General features: G+C 43.0%; 1 protein-coding gene across 1 annotated transcript in view; it reads left to right on the top strand.

Moving 5' to 3' along the window:
• Positions 1-2097: 2097 nt before the first annotated feature.
• ADAMTS18 (ADAM metallopeptidase with thrombospondin type 1 motif 18) overlaps positions 2098-23321 on the top strand; it is a 152669-nt gene continuing 131445 nt past the window's right edge. Inside the window, exons 1-3 of the mRNA XM_004377704.1 lie at positions 2098-2621; positions 2720-2807; positions 5662-5978. Of these exons, the coding sequence (XP_004377761.1) occupies positions 2532-2621; positions 2720-2807; positions 5662-5978 (495 nt within the window). The 5' untranslated portion in view covers positions 2098-2531. The remainder of the gene's footprint in view (positions 2622-2719; positions 2808-5661; positions 5979-23321) is intronic.

Here is a 23321-nt window from a genome sequence, read left to right as displayed (position 1 = left end):
CTGGAAAAACCAATGGGGGACCAGGCTCTTAACATGAGGTTTAAGTGGAGGTCACCAGTCCCTCAATGGGTGGATGCTCAACAAGTATTTGTCTAGTTAAATGAGAGACTATGAGTCTCCATGTTGGTGGAGAAAAATGTCACAGGATAGGATTGGAATCTATACTAATTCATCAAGGTTCTCACTGGGGGCACATTTGGGCCCTAGACCAAATCTACTAAAATAGAATTCTACAGCCAGGGACCCAGGAATCTGCATTTTAAACCAGCATCACAAGTGATTCCGATGATTAAAGAATATACAACATGACAGTAATATGGGATATCATCTTTTCTTTTATCGCTTACCCATAAAGTACTCAAAAAAGTATATTCACTTAAGCTTTGAAATATCTATGTATTGTGATTATTCCTATTTTACCGATTATAAAATGGAGGCTTCGAGAGCTTTAACAGTTTATTAAGGGAAACTAAGAGGTTTGACCCTGATTTTCTCCCCATGAGGCCTTCCCTGATTGCTCTAGGCAGTAAGTTGTGCCATCTTCTCTGCTTGTACAGCTCTGGGTTTACCTCTTAACTGTTGCATTCAAGAAAACAATGTATAAATGTTGAGCTGTCACTTGCCTTAGGCTGTGACATGGACTCACTTAACCGACCCAGTACCCCCTAGGGCTGAGCACACATCCACCTCCACTGCCACCATCGTGGTCCAAGCCATTGTCATTACAGACCCTGATTCTACCAAGAGCTTTCTAACTTGTTCCTCTTTGGCCCTGTCTCAGCAACTCCAATCCATTTCCACATATGATCCATGTTGTTTTTTATTCAACATGAAGTTGCCTCCTATACACACACACACACTGTCTCTTTAATACCTTCTTAAATTTCTGTTAACAGTTTCCCAACATCCTTCACCTGGTATATTAGGTCCTGCTGACCTGGCCACCTGTTGTTTCTGCCCCTCCCTCTGACCTGTACTCAACTCTTCTGTCATGCCAACCACACTTACTACTTCAAGACTTCCACTTAGGCTGTGCGCACACTGCTTAACATGCAGGATCCAACCCCTCCGTGCCTCCCCTCACCCCCTTATAAAACTGACCCTTTCCTTCTTATCCTTTTGGTCTTATTTTAAATGTCAGCCAGCTCCTAAAGAAGCCTTTTACACACACACACACACACACTCCCTTATCCCCTCAATTGAAATTAGGTTCTGCTGTTATTCTTTCCAATTTAGGAGCCTATTCTTTTCCTTTATAGTATTTGTGATCATTTTGTTCTTAATGTTGTTGTGTTTTCCAGTGAGAGTCTTTCCCACTGGCTGTGGGGAGAATGCAAACAGAAGGGATCAAAAGATCAAAACAAACGTGTTGAGTAAATGAACAGGCACTCAGCAAATTGGATGCACATTCGTGGTGATGGCGAACCCTGTTTGTTATGGCTGATTTCTGCAGGTTTGGTGTCTGGGGCCAGCATTCAGTCTTGAAGAGCTGGAAGCATCCTCACTTGGAGAGCAGAGAAAGATCCGGGAGAAGAGGCGAGGTCACCGCTGGCCATGCTCTCTCACATGCTGCAGAAAGGACAAGGCTCATTGTTCCAGCTTCCCTGGCTTCCCTGGATTTGTGAGTTACCAGATGATTCACTGGGTAGTTGGGGTATCTTGAGCCCGTTTGAGCCTCCGTTTCCTCACCTCTGTTAAGTGGTCAATAACTCCCACTTTGCAAGGATAGGGCATAGGGTAAATGATATAAAGCACGGGACAGCACCTGGCTCTTAGGAGGTGTTGGGAACGCTGTCTTGGCTCTCTTGCTAGGAGACTTGTAAATGAAACGTCTACAGGCAGCGAAAGAAGTCGCGCCGTTTACCTGGGCCTCCCCCGCTTCTCAGCTCATCCCTCGGTGTGCTTAAATTACGTTTTCCAAGCCTTTCCCAGGGCGCTCCCCTCCCTCTCTCGGCGGTCGGTCCGTCCCTCCCCCTCACTCCCACCCAGCTTCCCCGCCCCCTTCGCCCCCTCCTTCGGAGCCCAAGCCGGGAATCCCACGCCCTTGCACCAGCCCGGGGGCTCGGACGAGCCCGGGAGCCGCTGGTCGCCAATCACCGCTCGGTGGAGAGGCGGGCGCTCGGCTCCAACGGGCTGGGGGAGCCAGCTGGCGCTGCCTTCCCCAGGAGCCCCAGACGCTCCCACAGACACAGACAGACGCACAGACGGGCGGGCAGGCAGAGACAGGGTCCCCCAGCCGTCTACGCTCCGAGGCGCGGGCCAGCCCCGGCCGGAGGAGCCCCCTGCACCTCCTGGGAGCCGCAGGGACCAGCTCCGCCGGCCAGTGCCGGCAAAAGGGAAGGCACGCAGGCAGCCCGAGGTGGGGAGGCCCCAGCGCGCTCGCCCCGCGATGTGAGCGGCGGCGGCTCCCACCTGGCGCCGCACCTGGGGCGCCGCGCTCCGAGGCAGTGGGACTCGGGGAGAATGCGCGCCGCCCGTGCGCTCCGCCCGCCGCGCTCGGCCGCCTGCAGCCGCCGCGCCCGCACCTAACCATGGAGTGCGCCCTCCTGCTTGCGTGCGCCCTCCGGGCCGCCGGCTCAGGCCCGCCGTGGGGCCCCTCGAGACTGGGGCACATAGCCAAGGCAGGTGCCGCCAAGGGGCGGGCCGTGAGCGGGGGACTGGGGCGCAAGGCGCAAGCCCGCCGCGCCCGTCACACACGATGTCACCTTTTCTCTTGCAGGCGCTCCAGTTGTGCTGCCTCTGCTGTGCGTCGGTCGCCGCGGCCTTAGCCAGTGACAGCAGCGGCGGCGGCAGCGGATTAAATAATGGTTCGTATATTCCCCCACCCCTGGAAGAGCCTTTCCAGGCCCTTTGTCCCTTCCGCCCCACAAAAGAGATAAAAGATAGGAAAACCGCTCCCCCCGCCCCCACCCGCAACCTGTCAGGTGTGTGTGCGTCCTGGAAATGGTTCGCGTTTGGAGAGGGGGGATGTGGCAAGGGCTCTGGGCTTATCAGAAGAATCAGTGCCTCAAGCTGCAAGTCACATAAATGAGAAAACAATACTTTCTCCTTTCACAGATGGGTTGTTTTTTTTTTTTTTTTAAAAAAAAAAAAAAGTCCTTACTGCGGTGAGAATTTACAAAGGGAGTGGACTTGGACGAGGCAGCATAAAAGGCCGGTTTCTCCAGCCATTCCCCTCCAGGGAAAGCCGTTAGGAACTGAAAGGTCTCCAGCACTTTCCCTCCCCATGTTCTTCCTCACTCTCCTCTCTACTCTGTCCTCTTCTTCCTTTCCTTCCTTCTCTTCACCCTCCTGTGTCGTGGGTTCCCAAAGACCACTCTTAGAGCGAGGAAAACAGGTAGCTGAGGTCTCTTGGTCCCCTCAATCTGTTCTGAGGTCCCCCGGCCACAGACGTCCAGAACACTCTTCATTTCTGTCATTTATTAACTTCCCACCTTTGCGCAGAAGGAAAATCCTTGTTTGCATTGTTTCCACTAGCTATGGGAGAACAGTTTATGCTGTGACTAGCAAGACCTTGCTGTCCAACCTGGATTCTTTGGGACTCTATAATTTCTCCCCTTGTGGGCTTCTCTCTCTCCAGTCAGAAGACTAGGGTGCATATTGGGGACTGGGGCGATGGTGGAGTTAGGAAGAAAAGCTATGCCAGGGAGTGGTGAGTGAGGGGCTGGGGGAGGATCACGAATTAGCTCTTGGGGAGAAATTCAACTTTTGTCCAACCAGAAAGGTTGCAGTTTCTAAAACAGCCCTTCATTGTTCCATCAGGATCAAATGGCTGGAGTTCCCTTCTGTCCCAGCCACCATCTATAAGGAACTCATCTTTAGTCAGCCTCTAAATCAATTGATCAGATCATTGCTGGCAGGTAGCATTAACCATCCCTTCTCCCATCAATGACCAAATGTAACCATCAGCCTGCTGATTCTCCCCTTGGAAACAAACCTGTAGCAAGTGTCTGGGGGGACTTTGCTGGCTGATCCCTGGAAGGCTGGCTGGATAAGGCTCCCACATAGCTTTCCAGTTAAGGACAGGCAGAATTGCAAAAATGATTTTGCGCAAGGAGGTAAGAAGCAACTGATTGTAGAGACTTAGGCATGGTTTTCACAGTCAGGTTTTAGTTTTTGGTGGGTGGAAGGAATGGTTTCTAACAAAAAGTTTCATTTGATCAAGAAACACATACCTGTAAAGCAGCATATTTGAGATATTTAAGATACTTAAGTACTGTATATTTTCAGTTTTTTTAAGGTTAATAAAAGAGGGAAAAATGTCTTCAATTACTTTTTAAAAAAATTTGCATGTCAATTATATACTATTTCTAGTTAAAGGAGAGTCCAGGAGAAAATGAGAGAGGTGAGACATAAAGAACCCAAGAATCAGAACTGCCCAACAATAAAAGGATCATAGATGGTTCAGACCCAGAGAAAAATAGTTGGAAATAATTGTCATATTGGATTTTTTTTTTTTTTTTTAAGGAATCATGGGCCTAATTAGAATATCACTCATTGATCCTTGCTAGGGACAGGGCTTCTGTTCATTCCTTAAGCCTTTTTTTTTTTTTTTTGTTAACTGTTTTGGGAAAAGGGAAAGTCCTCTTTTTATTCCTCCTCCGGTAACCAAGAACCCAAGTGACTCAAACATGCCTCTTAAGTTTTTCAGAATCTTAAAACACTTTCCAAATTAGTTTCCCATTCTGTGCCTAGAAGGTGGAAATGCAGAGTGTTTTGAATGCTCAATGGGCATATTTCAGATCATTTTGTGGAATGATACTCTTCAGTTTCAATGTTTTGTGAAAGAAACAGTGTGCTGACTTCATTTTTCAAACAGCAAATTGTTTTCTAGCTCCTCCTCCCTGGAACATGCAGCAATTAGTCCTGCTCTAGGGAGCAGTAGTGAAGGTATTTTTGAACAGGCCTTTCCAGGTGTCCCTGCTCTGACACTCCCCCCACCAACAAGTTTGAGCAATATGAAACATCAGCTTATATAGGAAAGTTCTGACAATGTCGAGGCATTTTATGCATGCATGGTATTTTATTCTTACAGTTAAATAGGATCATCCCTCTGAAAGCACATGGTAAAATATTAAGGGCATCCAAGTGCTGGAGTTTTATTATCATGCATCAATAATACTGTAAATGCAACACTGCTGTTACTTGTTAATTAGTTGAGGTATCATCTCATGTTACCCAACACTGAGCTGCCATTTGAAATTTAAACTGGAAAAAAAAAATGCTCTCAATTCAGCTTAAACGTGAAGATTTGAATCAATCTCCTTGATGAAAAATTCCACTTATTTACTTTTACAGTTTTCTATTTATTAATTTTGCCTCACCCACAAAAATTATGACATAGACATGGCTCCATGGCTAATAAATGAAAAGTCCATCTCCAAACCAGGAGAGCTGTGATATTTTCCAAAAACATTCTTGAAATTTACGAAAATTGTGCTTGCCTTTTCGTTTCTGTAGGAATCACCGTGGCAGAGCTAGTTGTAGAGACTCTGGGGTCCTCATCTTCATGAGAGTCTCTGAATTATGTTTAATCTCGGTGCATGGCAATAGGCACAAAGGTATCTTTGAGCTGTGCATTGCTCTTTGCCAGCTTGTTGGACAGTGAGCATTTGGCATTGTTGGCTCTGGGTGCTGACAGCTCAACGTTTTCCATTGCAGATTATGTCTTTGTCACACCAGTGGAAGTGGACACTGGCGGGTCATATATTTCACACAACATTTTGCACAACGGCAGGAAGAGGAGATCGGCACAGAGTGCCAGGAGCTCACTGCACTACCGATTTTCAGCATTTGGACAGGAACTACACTTAGAGCTGAAGCCCTCGGCGATTTTCAGCAGTCACTTTATTGTCCAGGTACTTGGAAAAGATGGTGCTTCAGAGAATCAGGAACCCGCAGTGCAGCGATGTTTCTATCAGGGATTTATCAGAAATGACAGCTCCTCCTCCGTCGCTGTGTCTACGTGTGCAGGCTTGGTAAGTGCATCTCACTCTGAATCAGACTCCCTCTTTCCTGTGTTTTGTATAACTTGAATGAACAGATGACTGCAATGTGAAATGCTCTTCTAGCAAACTCGACACATTCACACTGTCAGCTTGGATGCTTCTAATATCCTCAATCGAATTAACCTAATCTGCTCCCAGAAAAAGAAAATATAATAGAACTTTAATTACCATTTAGATCATGCTTTTGATGTTTAATGGTCTGGGCCTTTTCATTCTTCATGTTTGAGACGATCCCCAAGGAAATTAATTTGATGGATGCCATTCGCTTTGTAAAGTCTTGGGAGACCAGGCATTATATAAATCTAACAAGCTGCATGCCTCTACATGCTTTGAAACAAGAAAACTGTATTTTAATACCAAATTGCATTCAGCAGCCCTGTTAAGCCCAACCTTCATTTTACTGAAGGGAGGCCTTTTGTTTTCTTTTAACTAATCTATTCCTGTTACCCTACTCACACAAGACACACTCGCAGAATGTAGTGTGATGTGCTCAGGGGCTGGCAGGATTGAGTATGGCATCCAGAGGAGCAAAAACCAAACCAAACCCGTTGCCGTCGAGTTGATTCAGACTCGTAGCAACCCTATAGGACAGAGTAGAACTGCCCCATAGGGTTTCCAAGGAGTGGCTGGTGGATTCGAACTGCCAACCTTTGGGTTAGCAGCCAAGCTCTTAACCACTGTGCTTAAAAAAAGCATTTAGGACAAATGCTATTTCCTCTCTGTGTAGGAGTCAATAAGTGTCACTGTTAAGCACCAGGCTGAGAATATTGGTGTAAAGGATTCTTCTCTTAGGGTCCGGTCAATATATGAGACAGTAAATGGCATTTGAGGTTGATTTTATTCTGTGTTGCAATGGAGAAATGTCATGAGCCAACAGAAGAGCTTGTGTGTGTTGAGACACATGGTGATAATGCTCTGGCATAGTTGGATGGAAGAAAATTGAGAAAGCTGAGTTGAGGATGCGGGTTTAGTAATGTATATACGAGTCAAGCTACGAAGAAAGAGGCAGTGGCTTAGATGCTGTGAGTTAGAACTCCCTTTTTTCTTTATTGTGGTAAATATACATGTAACAGAACATTTGCCTTTCACCATTCTTCATGTGTAGAGTTAAGGGACATTAATTATGTTCATCACGTTGTTCAGCCATCACCATTATCCATTTCCAAATTTTTCTATCGCCTGTCATGGCTGTTGCCAATTGAAACTTTCAGTTATTTGTTACTCTTTTTTTCTTACTGTGACCTAATATTTAGCTTAAAACCTTTCATCAGAACCAGAGTTGTGATATTCTTCGGGACAGTCTTTAAAGTATAGAGTAAATCAAATATTTAACAGTTCCCAACGAAGCTTGATCCATCTCAATGATCAGTATGTCTCAACGATGACCTATATATTATAACGTACAAACACACACACACACGTATCTGTTTTTAATCTCCTGCCCTTTCTTGGCATCCTCTCATATTTCCCTCTGCTAAAGTTTTCAGAAGGAGTTTAAGCAGCACCCCACCATAGTAGCTTAAACTACCCCATTCCGCATACCATAGTGGTTAAGAGCAGTCTGTGTGGGTTCTAATTCTCACACCAGACCTTACTAAGTGGTAGGACCGAGGGCAGGTTATGACTTCTTAGATGTAAAGTGCTACTGCATGCCTGGCAGGGAGAGGGAGTCACTGCTCTAGGGTTTTTTATTTCCAGCCAAAATTAGCTTTACCGTGTTTTAGCTCTTTCAGGATTCCACTCTCTGTGAGTGAGGAAAACTGATAAATTGTCTCTTATTAATAGATGTTGAGTTACTTCTCCTAAAGAAGAGATTCACTTTGTAACAGGGAGCAAATTATCTTTCAATCTATAAGAATGAGGTAGATTAAAAATTTCCATCTTTGTGGTAGGTGTGAAAGAAATAGTTGGCAAACAGACCTGCCTGTGTATAAGCCTGATGTAAGCTGGGAACTGAAAGGTTGACGATTTGAAACCACCAGCAGCTCCGTGGAAGAAAAGATTTGGCAATCTGCTCCCATAAAGATTACAGCTTAGGAAACCCTATGGAGCAGTTCTACTCTGTCACATGGGGTCATTGTGAGTCAGAATGAACTCAGTGGCACACAGCAACGACAAAGTGGGGTCAGGAGACTCAGGTTCGGTGCCTGCTTTGCAAAACAAGCTGTGTGTTCTGAGTTAATTAACTTTACCTCTCTAGGCCTCAGTTTCCTCTCCTGAACTACGAAAAATGATTTCTAAAACCACCGCCAACTCTAGGCACTGAACTTTGATTATCCAACTTGTTGACCCTAGAAGAGCCCATTGTGGTATACTCAGGATAGGGAGAGAGTCATCGGTCTCATCCTTATTCCATTATTTGCTCTACGTGCCTCTTAACCAACTGTGCAAAACACTGAAGTGAGTTTGAAGGAGTTTGAGGCTGATCAAGGAAAAAGATATGACCACGAGATAGCAGCATTACACAACAAGCTATTTGTTGGGGGTGATGCATTGACAGGCCACACAGGGGATGGTCCGCCACAGCAGGAGGTCTTCCAGAAGCAAGTGGTACAGTGAGCCACCAAAAGGGAACAGGGCAAGGAAATTTCCAGGGACAGGGAGAAAGTGGGGGAGAGGGACCTATGTGTACCTAGGGTATATCCTTCCACAGCAAGGTGGGGAATCTTGGGGGCAGAGGACAGCAGCAGCTTGGTTCCTTATAACTACAGAGATTTATCTTATCTAGGGCTAGCAGATGTGGGGCGCAGTTTCTCAGGGTATGTAAAGCAGGCAGGCTCTAAGTGGCTAAAAATCTGCTTACGTGGGTGATTTTGAAAATAATTGGGTATGTACAAATTTGAGTTTGGAGCCAGAGGACTTTTTGGGCGAATATGCCTAGTCTGTTATGAAGAAATAACCTGGGACTATCTTTGGCTCATTTATATAGCAAACACACACACACATACACGCATCCTCAATAAAACAATAGCAAGAAACAAGAGGACAGAACTGGAACTGAGAAGCTAAGACACTGCTCTGTGCTAATTTTTATAACCCTGTTCTTAAAGTATAAAAGAAAAATGTACAAATCATAAGGGTATAAGCTTGAATGACTTTCGACAAAGTTCACACCCATGGAACAAGTAGCCAGATCAAGACCCAGGACTTTACCGCTGCCCTACAGAAGACCCTTTTGTAGCCCCTCCAGCCACTACCCATCACAAATAACTACTATCCTAACTTCCTACATCATTTAATTTTGCCTATTTTTGAATTTTATATAAGGAGAATTATACAGTATGAACTTTATGTCTGACTTATTCCACACAGTCTTGTGATTGTGAGCTTCATGTATATTGTTAGTTTGTTCTTATAGCTATTTCCTCTGTATGAATATTCCACAGTTTCCATCCAATTTTTGACAGACATTCAAGTTGTTTCCCCTTTGAGGCTATCATGAAGAGTACTGATGAATGTTCTTATTTATGCCTTTTGGTGAACTTATGAACACATTCTGTTGGATACATACCTAAGAAAGAAATTGCTGGGTCATAGAGTATGTACATGTTTAGCTTTAATAGATACTGCCAAACTGATTTCCAAAGTTGCTATACTACTTTACACTCCCATCAGCGGTATATGAGAGTTCCAGTTGCTCCACGTTCTCACCAACACTTGGTTTTGTCTCTCTTTCCATTTTAGCCGCCCTGATTGCTAGATGTGAACTGGTTTGCATGGTTAATGAAGTTGACTACCTTTTCTTTTGCTTATTGGCCATTTATATCTTTTTTGATTTTCTATAGCGTGTATGGTCAAGAAGTGGTATAAATATTTTCACCCCAAATTGTGGTATTTTTTACCTTTCTCTGTAAATAGACACAAGAATTCTGAGTGGAAATCCCTTCGGCAACTTAACGTCTTGTTAACTATGGCTAACAGTGCATTGATGGCTTCTACAGTGAATCTCTAACAGTGCATTGATGGCTTATAAAAACCACTAAATGACAATAGTGAGTCCTTGGACATTACTTGAGGTATCACATTGAGGGAACACTTCACTATAGATATTGACAGATGGGGATGGAAGAGAAATAACCACATCTGGAGGAAGAATTTCTTCATCCTTCTTAGCTACCTGGAACCTAGAAACATTCCTCAGCTTTCTGGGTTCAGCAGGGGCTCCGTAACTCCTCTACAGTCAACTTATCTCCTGTTTCCAGCAACTGCTGCCACGGATTCAGTATAGAAGATGATTTAGGAGTTCAGTAAAGGAGCACAAATATGACCTCCTTGTTGGAGAGACTCATCGGAGTTAACATGCTAAAACAGATGAGCAACTCTTCTTCCGTTAATATAGAGACTGACGTGAGATGAAAGAGACTGTGAGATGAAACTTCTTCTACCAGAAGCCTCTGTACCAAGAGTGGAAGGGACCACTGGTACCAGAATCCCTTTACAAATGATAGTAATCTCCTAGTGTGTTAGGCAAGTAATAAGCCACCTCTAGATGGCTTGACAAAGTACCAGTAGGGAATCTTACCATTATCTTGACCTCTAGGAAAGCCCCAGGAGAAAGAAAGAAAGGGTGGAAGGGCTATAATAGTAAAACAGACGAATAAATAAATATTCCAGCTTGAATTGTTCTGGCAGGAAATTTCCCTTAATAATTCAGAATTAACCTTTGCTTGAAATATTTGATATATTTTAATAAAGTGCTGCTGTTGTTGTTGCTGTGTGGCACTGAGTCATTTCTGACTCATAGCAACCCTAAAGGTCAGAGTAGAACTTCCCCATAGGGTTTCCCAGGCTGTAATCTTTACTGGGGAGCCCTGGTATTTTTATAAGTGCAGTGGTTAAGAGCTTAGCTGCTAACCAAAAGGTTGGCAGTTCGAATCCACCAGCAGCTCCTTGGAAACCCTATGGGGCAGTTCTACTCTGTCCTATAGGATCGACGGCAATGGGTTAATCTTTACGGGAGCGGATTGCCAGGGCTTTCTCCTATGGAGCTGCTGGTGGGTTCGAACCACTGACCTTTCAGTTAGCAGCTTATCACTTAACCACTGCGCAACTAGGGCTTCTTCATAAAAGACTCATAGACCACATACCCATTTCTGTCAAGTCGATTCCGACTCATAGTGACCCTATAGGACAGAGTAGAACTGCCCGTAGGTTTTCTCACTTTATTCAGGAAATAAGTAGGCTGTTATCTACTTGGAATAATTCATAAAACAGGAGTTGCAAGTTATCTGTCTTGAGTGAATCATACCTACAGTTAGGTTTGGGGTTATTATTTTTAAAAATATGAATGACTTTAGACAGGAGCATGCCCTCTCTAGCTCACCACTGCCCCCTACGCCTGGCTGCCTTACACTGCCTGAAGGTACTTGAGTTTGCAATCTGTGTCCCAGAATGTCAGAGTTGCAAATTAATCTAATCTAATCACTACCTGCCACTTATGTCATTTCTGTCATACCCCGCCTCATCTTGAATACCAAGGTCATTATATTTCCAGAGAGCCCATACCATTGTTGGGAAACTCTTTATCTTGACATTGAACTACAACCTATCTTTTTGTGATTTTCACCAGCGTTTCTTAATTTTGCTTTCTGGGATGATAGAACAAACCTTTCTTCCTACATAGTGGGAGATCTAAAAGACCTTTATGCCCTCAAAGCATTGCACTCAAGTGATCCTTTTCATTCGGACAGTGTTTTCAAGGTGTGATTAACTGCCTTAGATTCACTTGGGGTGTTTGTGGAACATACAGATTCCTTTATCCAAAACAGAAGCTCAAGGAAACTGGGCCCAGGAATGTGTATTTTTAATTCTCCAAATGATTCTGATGCATACCAGCATTTGAGAACCACCAGATTAAGGCATTGAACATGCAGGTAAATTATTTAAATAGTTGGTGTTGATTTGACAGATTGATTCCATTTCTGATACTTAGCAGAAATGTAGTCCTTTAGGAACTGACTGGAAAGAAACGTTGAATAATCATTCTGTCATTCACCAACTATTTATGAGCCTATGGATGGCAAAAACAGTTTGCGCCCGTCTCCTAACCTCAAGGTTGGCTGTTCGAACCCACCCAGCAGTACCATGGAGGAAAACGCTGGCTATCTGCTTCTGTAAAGATAACAGCCAAGAAAACCCTATGGAGCGGATCTATTCTGTAACACGTAGGGTTGCCATGAGTCAGAATCAACTTGACAGCAATGGGTTTTATTTTTATTGTTGTTATGTCAGGCAGTGTTCAGGGCACAATGGATAAAGCTGTGGACAAGATGGATGGTCATAGAGCTTACCTCCTTGGGGAGAAGATAGAATGGTAATTTCACACCTAGGAATTGCTGTTTTATTATGAACCAAGCTGTAATTCAACAGAACCTTGGTATGAGTTCATGGGTGCATGGCTTTAGAATGGGGGGACCATGGTCAAATTAGTGTCAAAATGACACTTCCTGGAGCTTTACAGTGAACATTGGCATATTGTTGTTAGTTGTCATCACGCCAGCTCCGACTCCTGGCGATCTTATTTGTGACAGAATGAAACGTTGCCCAGTTCTATGCTGTCTTCGTGATCGTTGGTATGCTAGATAGAGTCCATTGCTCTGGCTATTGTGCAGTGTCTTCTACCTTAGGGGGCTCATCTTTTCACACTGAGTTAGACAATAACCTGTTGTGATCCATAAGGTTTTCGTTGGTTAATTTTTGGAAGTAGATCACCAGACCTTTCTTCCTATTCTGGCTTAGTCTGGAGGCTCCACTGAAACCTGTCCACCATGGCTGATCCTACTGGTATTTGAAATACTAGTGGCATAGCTTCTAGCATCGTAGCAACTTGTTAGCCACCACAGTATGACAAACTGACAGACGGGTGGTGTATTAATATTAGCATATTAACAAGTCAGATGTTTTACATTAAAGACGTTTAACTCTGTTTGAACTTAGAATTTCCCTCATTTGTATGGCCATGAAAACTTTTATTTTTTCAAACAGTATCTCTTTATCGTTTGGTAGTGACAAGAAAATCGTCAAAGCAGTGATCCCCATGAGAGACAATATAATATTATGTACTGATTTCTAACTCTTAAGAGATGTTCCGGGAATAAAAAAGGTCACATGGTCATATAAATTTGGGAAACTTTAGGTTTAAAGAAGTATTTACGTAGTACCTATCAGACCTTCTAAAATGCTTTGATATGCTAATGTGCTCTGGGAAGCTCCAGAAGGTAGAGTTTTGACACTAATTTAACCACACTCCTCCTTTTAAACCATACCACCATCAACACCCTGTGCAGGGGTTCTGTGGTTCACAATAAAATAGCAATTTCTAGGCCTAAGATCCACCACTCATCTGTCAGTTTGTCATATTGCAGTGGTTTGTGTGTTGCTGTGATGCTGGAAGCAATGCCACTGGCATTTCAAGTAGCAGCAGGGTGGACAGCTTTCAGCGGAGCTTCCAGACTAAGACAGACTAGGAAGAAAGACCTGGCAGTCTACTTCTGAAAAAATTGGCCGGTAAAAATCTTATGAATAGCAGCGGAACATTGATATAGTGCCAGAAGATACTGATGAAGATCAAAAACTACGGCCTTCAGTATGGATTTCACCTCAACATAAATAAAACAAAATTCCTCACAAGTGGACCAGTAAGCAACATCATGATAAATAGAGAAAAGGTTGAAGTTGTCAAGGGCTTCATTTTACTTGAATCCACAGTCAACATCCATGGAAGCAGCAGTCAGGAAATCAAATGACACATTCCATTGGGCAAATCTACTGCAAAAGACCTTTTTAAAGTGTTAAAAAGCAAAGATGTCACTTTGCAGACTAAGGTGCGCCTGACCCAAGCCATGGTATTTTCAGTCACCTCGAATGCATGTGAAGCTGGACAATGAATAAAGAAGACCGAAGAAGAGTTGATGCCTTTGAATTATGGTTTTGGTGAAGAATATTGAATATACTACGGACTGCCAGAAGAACAAACAAACCTGTCTTGGAAGGAGAATAGCCAGAATGCTCCTTAGAAGCAAGGATGGTGAGACTTTGTCTTACATACTTAGGACACATTATCAGGAGGGACCAGTTCCTGGAGAAGGACATCAAGCTTGGTAAAGTAGAGGGTCAGTGAAAAAGAGGAAGACTCTCAACGAGATGCACTGACACAGTGGGTGCAACAACGGGCAACAGTGGGTGCATCCAACGATTGCAAGGATGGCACAGGACCAGGCAGTGTTTCGTTCTGTTATATACAGTGTTGCTATGAGTCAGAATGGACTGGACGACACCTAACAACAACAAGCCTAAGACGATCTGCACTTTATTGGTACCTGGCCTGTCTAATGACCCTGTGTTGTTCAGTTGGGGAAAGGCACCCCTTGCTTACACTCTAAAACCAAGCTCCATGATCCGATGGAAAGATATGCAGGAACTGTTACCCATATGGCGACCTTATTTCCACCTAGATCTGGAATGCCTCATATGTCTGTCTTTCAGGAAAGGCCCAGCTGGTGAAGGTGGTAGACTACTTTGCTCTCTGCTGTAACAAAAAGGCCCAGTCTCGGATTACAGTCTGGCCTCAGCGCCCTGTAGTGACCCAGAGTGGACTGTGTGCTGTGACCAAGGCTGCCGGGAGAATCGACTCCCGAGGCACCATCCAGTTTTGTCACTTGGCTCCCCTTCATTTTTCTTTTCTTGGTTCCCAACAATTAAACCAAAAGTGGCGTTTCTCCTCCATGGCTGGCTGCCCTAATGTCCCCATTGTAGCATTCTTTCGTGGTGGCCTTTTCAGACTGCCACTCTGGTGACCCATTCTCTGGAGTGCTGGGTCCCTGCAAGGAGCTTTGGAAGCAATTGGATTTCCACGGGCAACAGAGAAGCTTTGATCTCCCCTTTTCAGAAGTGTTTTATGTCTCAGAAGTCTCAGTCATTGAGTTGTCTGTTGCTGGTCAGTATCTGCCGAGTGGTCTTTAGAAAACCAATGTCCATTCGTGAAAGGGCTGAAGTTAAATGACCGTGGTCCACGGCAGAAAGAAACAAGACTCAGCTGCTTTGTAGGGTCTTGTTAGCTAGCAGGGGTTTGTTAAATTACATTTACCCCTTTGGAACTCTTCTGCCACTTGGTCACTTAAGAGGGTCATGTGAAATTAAGGATTAGGCCGGGTTGTATTTACGTGTTTTTGGAATACAGGCTGAGCTTAATTGCTTAACCGGAGCTGTTTTCTTAGGCCATTACTTGATTCATCAGGGTAAAAAGACATGTTTTTGTTTTTCCTTTTTTCCTCTCTCTTGTATTGCCTCTTCAGATGTGGTTTATGGAGAAAATTAGTTGTTTTGCTCATAGTGATACTTTTAGCAAAATGCCAGGCCAAACTCTTTTTAAAAAAGAAAACAACAACTGACCAAGGCAGGAAAGAACAACAACAAAAAGCCAAGGCTCTTGCCAGAGAGCTGAGCCCCAAAGTGACGAGGGCCAATTTGAGGGATACTTGCGGGAGGCTGAAAGGTTGATCCTTCGCCTCCTTGCTCTCTGCCTGTTTGAGGATGGCCACTGAGGTGCAAACTCCCTGAGCTCCTGGCTTGCGAGTCGGGGGCTTTCTTCAGGTCTCTGCACCTCAGTTTTCCAATCTGTAAAGTGGCAGGCTGACTCACGCTCTCACAGGATTGTGAAGGCTTACAATGAACCATGATGAATCCTCTACAATTAGCCTGGTGCACAGTAGGAGCACCGTACTGGAATCCAGGCCCCCTTCTTGTGAGCATCTCAGCCTGTCAGAGCAGGACAAAGGCTCTCGGGTGTTGGAAATCACCTTGGTGAAGGCATTTGGGGATTTCTGTGCGGGAAAGCAACGGCTACTTTAACAACTATGCAGAAATAAGATGAGAGAAAGATAAAGAATCTAAAAGGAGGATCAACAAACAGATAAGATTTGGATCAATTAATGTATGATAAAGCAGCATAGGGTAGTGGTTCTGAGCTCAAACTCCAAAATCAGAAGTGTGAGTCCCAGCTCTGGACTTTACTCGGTGACCTAGGTCAAATTACTTACTGTCTCTGTGCCTTAGTTTCTCATTGGTAAAATGAGGACAATGGTAGTACCTCCCTCATGGGGTTGATGGATGCTCAATTGAAAGAAAAGTACTCTATGTCCAATACTTAAAGTAGTGCTTGGCACATGGTAATAATATTTGCGGTGATAATAATAATCTAGTAATAATTACCATTATTGCAGAACTTCTCCCAAAGGTCTTTGAAGTTGGCTCATGCCAATCCTCCTTACCACCTATAGGCAGGAAAGAATTTTAGCCTAGATAATAATAGTGGCTAATATTTATTGAAGGAGCCCTGCTGGTGCAGTGGTTAAGTGCTTGGCTGCTAACTGGAAAGATCAGTGGTTCAAACCCACTAGCTGCTCCTGGGGAGAAAGATGTGGCAGTCTATTTCCATAAAGATTTACAGCCTTGGAATCCCCATGGGGCAGTTCTACTGTGTCCTGTAGGGTCACTATGAGTCAGAATCAACTTGATGGCAATGGGTTTGGGTGGGGTTTTTTGGTTTGTTTGTATATATGTGCGTGTTTGTGTGTTTAAAGTGTAGTACATAGATTGTATTAAGCAATACTTTTCCTGAGGCATGGTTGGTTGGTTGTTTTTTGGTGGGGTTGGGGGGGGTCCTTAAAAATAATGTATATCTTGGAATTCTTTCCTTGTAACTATGTTTAAAAAAAAAAAAAAAAAGTCCAAAGGTAATCAGGCCTTATAGTAGCACTGCTTCCATGACTAAAAACATTTGCCTGGACTTCATCCCCATCTCTCTGCACAAACCCAGAAGTTCCTCTGCAGCTATAACCAAGTTACTCCCATGCAACCCTGTTCCCACGGCCTCTCTCTCCAATTACAGGGAAGGCTACCCTTAAATACCATCATCCAAGTCTGGTGAGAGGGTTCTGTCTGGAGGGCAGGCTCACCTCTCCTGAAGGGACGCCTTTGATGCTTCTAAGGATTGTATTTTCAGCTGAGTTCTTTTGATTGCTTATTCATGCCGCAGAGCTTGGAATATTTTATCTGCCCTTATTACCACTGCACGTCAAAGGGGCATGCTTTCTAATATAAATTATGTAGCACACATCACTAATTTACTAGAAGTCAGCTATGTGCACACCCTTATTTGAGAGTCGGCACTTGAAAGGGATTGAGTGAAACTAGTAAAAGGGCTTATCTCGCCACTGATTTACCGAGTTCCCCTGCAGAGTGCTTTTCAGTGTCTGTGGGTTCATCCTGTGATTTTACAATTCCTGATCCCTCTTTGATACTTGACTGCCACTTCCAGGAAGCAAATGAAGAGTTATACAAAATTATCTTCTCTGTGGATACGTAGTGAACACATTTTTTTTTTTTTTTAACCTTGGTTATTGAGGCCGAGTCTGTTTTATGCAGCACAGAAACGTGATGGAAATTGAATCGTACGTACTTAATGGATTCTAGCACTTAAAATATGCTAATGTACTTCTCTACCTCTTATCTTAGGATCTTACAGTCATTGTTTCCCAGTGAAATGCACTGAAGAAAGATGCATTTCATTCTTTTAAAGGATTTCCTTTTGTGTGTAATGCAAATTCTAATTTCCATTTAGATTTTTCTGTCTTCTTGAGTCAACTGAGGGTAGATTATGTGTTTCTAGGAATGTGTTCATTTCATCTAAGTTATCCTGTTTATGAGTGCAGTATTCTGTTACGATCCTTTTTAGTTCTATTGGGTCGGTTGTAATATCTCCATTTTCACTTCTTCGTTTAGTTATTTGCACCTTTTTTTTCCTTTGTCAGTCTAGCTAAAGGTGTGTCTATTGATTCTAATCTCTGTTTAACATTACAATTTAACACTGTCATTTGTGACAAAAAAGTCTAGATCAGTGATTCTTAGCTCAGGGAGCTTTAAAAAACGTGAATTCCCACCCCCCACCCCCAGACCAATTAAAGCAGAATGTCTGGGGGTGGGGCCCATCTGTATCTCTTTAAGACTCTCCAGGTGGTTCTAATGCACAGTCAAGACTGAGAACCCCTGGTCTAGATAAATGTCAGGGGCTTTAGAGATACTATCTTCTTAGAAATACCTTGTACAAATAGTTTAAGAAGGCAGGATGGTATGTTAAAATTCCTGTCTCTTTCACTTACTAGTTAGGTGATCTTGAGGAACTTATTCTTTTTAAGACGTTTTATTTTGATATAATTTTAGACCTACAAGAAGTTGCAAAACTAATACAGAGAATTCCCGAGTCCCTTTCACCCAGATTTGAGGAATTATTAAACTATCTGAGAATCTAGTTTCCTCATCTGTAAAGTGGAGAGAGAGAGAGAGAAAAAAAAAAAAACTATTTCAAAGAGAGGTTGTGAAAATTAAATGAGAACATATAAAAAGTGTGGTAGGTAGGACCCTAAGATGATGCTCACGATTCCTGGCCCTGGGTGTACACACACCTTCTCCGTTACTCAATCAAACGCTAATCTGGGTGCTGCTGTGAAGGGAGTTTGCAGGTGTAATTCAGGCTCCAAATCAGTTGGCCTTATAAGGCAGGGAGATTTTCCCAGCAGGTCTGACCTCATCACACGAGCAGAGGTTGTAGACAGGAGAAGACAGAAAGGTTCATAGCTAGAGGGATTTGACATGTGACAACTTTTCCGCTGCTGGCTTTGAAAATGGAAGGGGCCATGTGGCAAGGTATGCAGGCGGCTTCTACGAGCTGAGTGTGGCCTCTAGCTGATAGCCAGCTAGGCAATGGGGACTTCGGTCATACAGCCACAAGGAACTGACTTCCACCAGCAACCTGAATAATCCTGAAAGTGAACTCTTCCCTAGAGCCTGCAGAAAGGAGTTTATCCCTTGCCTTTGGTCTTGTGAAACCCTGAGCAGAGAACTGAGTCACATTGTGCTCAGACTTCTGAATTACAGAAATGGGTGTTGTTTTTAAGTTGCCAAGTTTGTGATAATTTGTTCTGCAGCAAGAGAAGACTAATACAGAAGATTTCATAGTGTTTATTGTGCAGCAGCTGTTCAATTGTAGTGAGTCCCTTCCCTTTTCAGAATCATAAAAATAAAGAAAACAAACTCGTTGCTGTCGAGTCGATTCCGACTCATAGCAACCCTATAGAATGAGAATCATAATCATCTTAAATTATCGGGTCCATAACTCATCCTGCCTCATGGGGCAGGTGAGACAGTGGGTCCAAGGAGAAGCAGAAAGTTTCCTTAGATATTTGCTATTTAAGACTTCTTAGGAAAGTGTTGTATTTTGCACAGAGTGTCCCAACGGTGGCACTATTGGCATTTTGGACAAACGGTTCTTTGTTGTGAGGAGCTGTCCTGTGTACTGTAGGATGTCTAGCAGCATCCCTGATCTCTACCCACTAGGTACCAGTAGCACCCCTTCCCCTGGTTGTGTCAACCAAAAACGACCCCAGAGATTCCCATGTGTCCCTGGGGGGCCACAATCACCCCTGCCTGAGGACCAATGACAGAGCACAGTCACAAACTGGCTGCTTTAATAGAATGCAGTTATCTAAGTTCACTTTTTTTCAGTGTTTAGAAGTTGTTGATTTCAGTGCCATTAAAAATAATGATTTCAGGTACCACATCATCCTTTAAGGAACTTAGTTGGCGAAATTGTGGTGCATGGGGCAGCGGGTAGGTAGATGAGGTAGAAGCAGAAAAACCATTTGGAAATATTTTAAAAGCTGTGTATTTACTTTTGAATTTCACAGCAGCTCAACCCAGACTGCTGAAAATAACCAAATCTCTGAAGAAACAAAGACATATTTATAATAAAATCTGCCTTCGCATTCTTATGTTCTCACCAGTGATGTCACTTAAATGTGGATTCTGTTTGGGGTTCGCAGTTGACCTTAGATAAACGTTAAATGCCCTCTGTATTCTCTTGACCTATAAGAACAGGGGCAATGGGTAATTCTGGGAATGAAATAAGGAGAGTTCTCTATGTTTTTGGAGTATGTGCTTCAGCCTGAGAACCTTGTAAGAGGTGTATTAGATTTTTGGATCTACTACATGTTGTTGAGCCATATACCATTTATTGCTTTTAAAATAGTTGCTGTGGTTGAGGAGGCAAGGAGCTCTGTTTTAACTGAAATGCACAAGAAGGAACCTAATTCTCTTAATGTATCTCTAACATCCCTTCCTTGAATAGACTCATCATCTAAGAGTGACAGTTATATAATATTTATATAATTAGCAGCATCCTTTAAATTATTCAACCTCTTTATAAATATACCAGGTAAGCAAAGTGAAGGCCGTTTTAGGCTTGTATTTCTAGCTGTCATTAACTAATCTCTTGACCTTTCTTCTTTCTCTTCCTTCCTCTCTCCCACCCATCCATCCATCTATCCTTCTAACCCAATGCATTTATTCGCAGCCTACTGCATGCCTTAGTACCATGATAGATTATGGAAATACAAAAAATAATTCATAGTGCTTATATGGATATATAAAAAATAATTATTAAGAAATGGTTCCTAAATTCTAGAATTTTCCCTTCTTTGATAAAAAAAAAAAACATTGCTGTTTTCCTCTGCTTCATGTCCATGGGATTTGGGTGGAGGTGACATGTTTTCCAGAACATTCAACCAGACCATCAGACACCATTGGCTAGAGTGATTGGCTCAGGGATAAACATGTAATCAAGTCAAATTCTGGACCACCTTGGAGTGGCAAAGAGGAAGGGATGTAAGCCCAGAGTTGCTGGCCAACTATCTTATCACCTGCAAATGGGGTCATCACAGGCCTAATGAGATCATTTGAGCCCCTGTGTCCAGCTGTGCCTGAAGTTAAAGTACTTTCGGCTTTCCATTCATAGAAACCATAACATCTCCTTTTTTGTTAAGCAAGTTTAACCTTAGTTTCTGCCACTTTCAGCTGAAATCCTAGACTATGAGTAATGAGCAAGTCATGGACACTTTCTGTAAGGAGCTCACAGTCACAGTGCAACAAGGGCATCAGAGTGTCCCACAGGTACATGCAATGGGCAATTTGCCCACATGCTTCATGAATCAGCATTTATTGGGTGTAATGGCAACTGTATAGAGGATTACTACATCCAGCATTGTCAATATTTGCTTCTAACCATGCATCTTGGATACATTATCTATCTTGCTGATTCACTACTTCGTCTGTCAGTTGTGTTGTTATTACACACCTCTCCATGTCTGCCAACAATATCTGCAGATGACTTTAAAGCAGCAAATACAAGCGACGAGCACATTATATGCCTGACAGTGAGCAGTTAGAGGATGACAGACTTCATGGTTGGCTTAGAGGATGACTTCACACTCTGTAACCACTTTTAATTGATTTCTTTGGACGATGACATGTGGGGTAATGTTGTAAACCAATAATGCCTATTGATGGTTTGCATTGTTGAGCGTTCATATGTAGCTCATTTGTGTCTTTGAAGTTTATTTTAATGAATCTAGTTTTAGTGTGCAGTAGATTTTTATTTTTAAATAATGACAACAGGTTTTTTCCATGAAATCCTCTATTTCTTTTTTATGATGCACAGAACTCTGTCTCCTCTTTGCTCTAGAGCAGCACTGTCCTATAGAAATATAATGCAAGCCGCATATGTAATTTTTGTAAAGAAAAAGAAACAGGTGGAATTCATGTTAGTAATACATTTTATTTAATCTATTATATCCAAAATTTTATTATGTCAGCATAGAATCAATATAAATGTTATTGATGAGACAATTGACATTTTTTTCACACATTTCCAAAATCTGGTGTATATTTTACACTTCCAGCACATCTCAGTTCAGACATATTCCAAGTGCAAGCACATTTCAAGTGCTCCGTAGCCTCGTGTGGCTACTGTATTGTACAGCACAGGTCTTAAACTCTCCTAACTTGAAGTTTCTTAACATGTACAATGGAAGCAAACAAGCAGAGAAAGTTCCTTTTTTACTGACTTTTGTTAGCTGCCATGGAGTCAGCCCCACTCATGCTGATCCTATGCACAGCTGAACAAAATACTGCCTGGTCCTGTGCCATCCTTATGATCAGTTGCAGATCAGAGAGTTGTGATCCATAAGGTTTTCCTTGGCTGATTTTTGGAAGTCGATCACCAAGCCTTTCTTCCTAGTCTGTCTGAGTCTGAAAGCTCCCCTGAACCTGTTCAGTATCATAGCAACACAAAAAGCCTCCATGGACAGACGTGTGGTGGCTGCACATGAGGTGCGTCGACAGGGAATTGAACTTGGGTCTCCTGCATGGAAGGTGACGATTCTACCACTGAACCACCACTGCCCTGTTGTTGTTTAACTGACTAGTTTGCTACGAGTGCTTATCTTCCAAACAGTACTTCCACGAGCATCGTAGTTCTGAGCTGAACACTCGGCAATACAGACAGGTTGGTATTTCGGTATGGAGGCACTTGGTCATTATGCAATTGCACGGAAAATGGTACAATTCTGATGATGGAAATCAGATTTTAAATAAGGATGCTCAATTAAACGTTTCTCTTGCAGATAGGAGCCCAGGTGGCATCGTCGTTAAGAACTTAGCCTGCTAAGAAAAAGGTTGGCAGTTCAAATCCACTAGCGGCTCCTTGGAAACCCTGTGGGGCAGTTCTACTCTGTCCCGTAGGGTCGCTGTGAGTCGGAATCGACTTGACAGCAACGGGTTTGGTTTGGTTTTTTTTTGCAGATAAGGGAAGGATTTTGTTTTGAAAATTTTCAGAATTTATGGACTTCCTTCTAATTAGATTTGATCAAAACTTACTAATTCAATTAACTTTTGCTTTGCTTTTTGAATAGAACCTTTTTATTAATCTCAGCCTCTGATTTGTCTTCATAACTTTAATAGTTACAGTAGTTAATGTGTTTAAAAAGAAACACAAAATACAGTTTTAAAAAGATCCGTGATCAGTTGATGTAATTGATGCCACTAAATTGTACATGTGAAAAATGTTAGATTGGCAAATGTTGTGTTACATAAATTTTTACATCAACTACAACAAAAGATTCGTGATCAGGAAATTATAAGCTAATGTCACACTGTTATAAATCACCCTCTCTAATACCAAAAAAAAAAACAAACTCATTGTCCTCGAGTCAATCCTGACTCCTTACCGACCCTATAGGACAGAGTAGAACTGCCCCATAGGGTTTCCAAGGAGCGGTTGGTAGATTCGAACTGCCAGTCTTCTGGTTAGCAACTCAGTTGTTAACCACTGCACCACCAGGGCTCCCCTCCCTAACAGAGGGGTGTAAAAAAAGGAGACCTGGTGGCGCAGTGGTTAAGCGCTCAGCTGCTAACCCAAAGGTT

The sequence above is a fragment of the Trichechus manatus genome, unplaced genomic scaffold (genome assembly GCF_000243295.1).
Source record: "Trichechus manatus latirostris isolate Lorelei unplaced genomic scaffold, TriManLat1.0 scaffold00053, whole genome shotgun sequence".
Lineage (NCBI taxonomy): Eukaryota > Metazoa > Chordata > Mammalia > Sirenia > Trichechidae > Trichechus > Trichechus manatus.
This window is presented reverse-complemented; position numbering and strand designations above follow the sequence as displayed.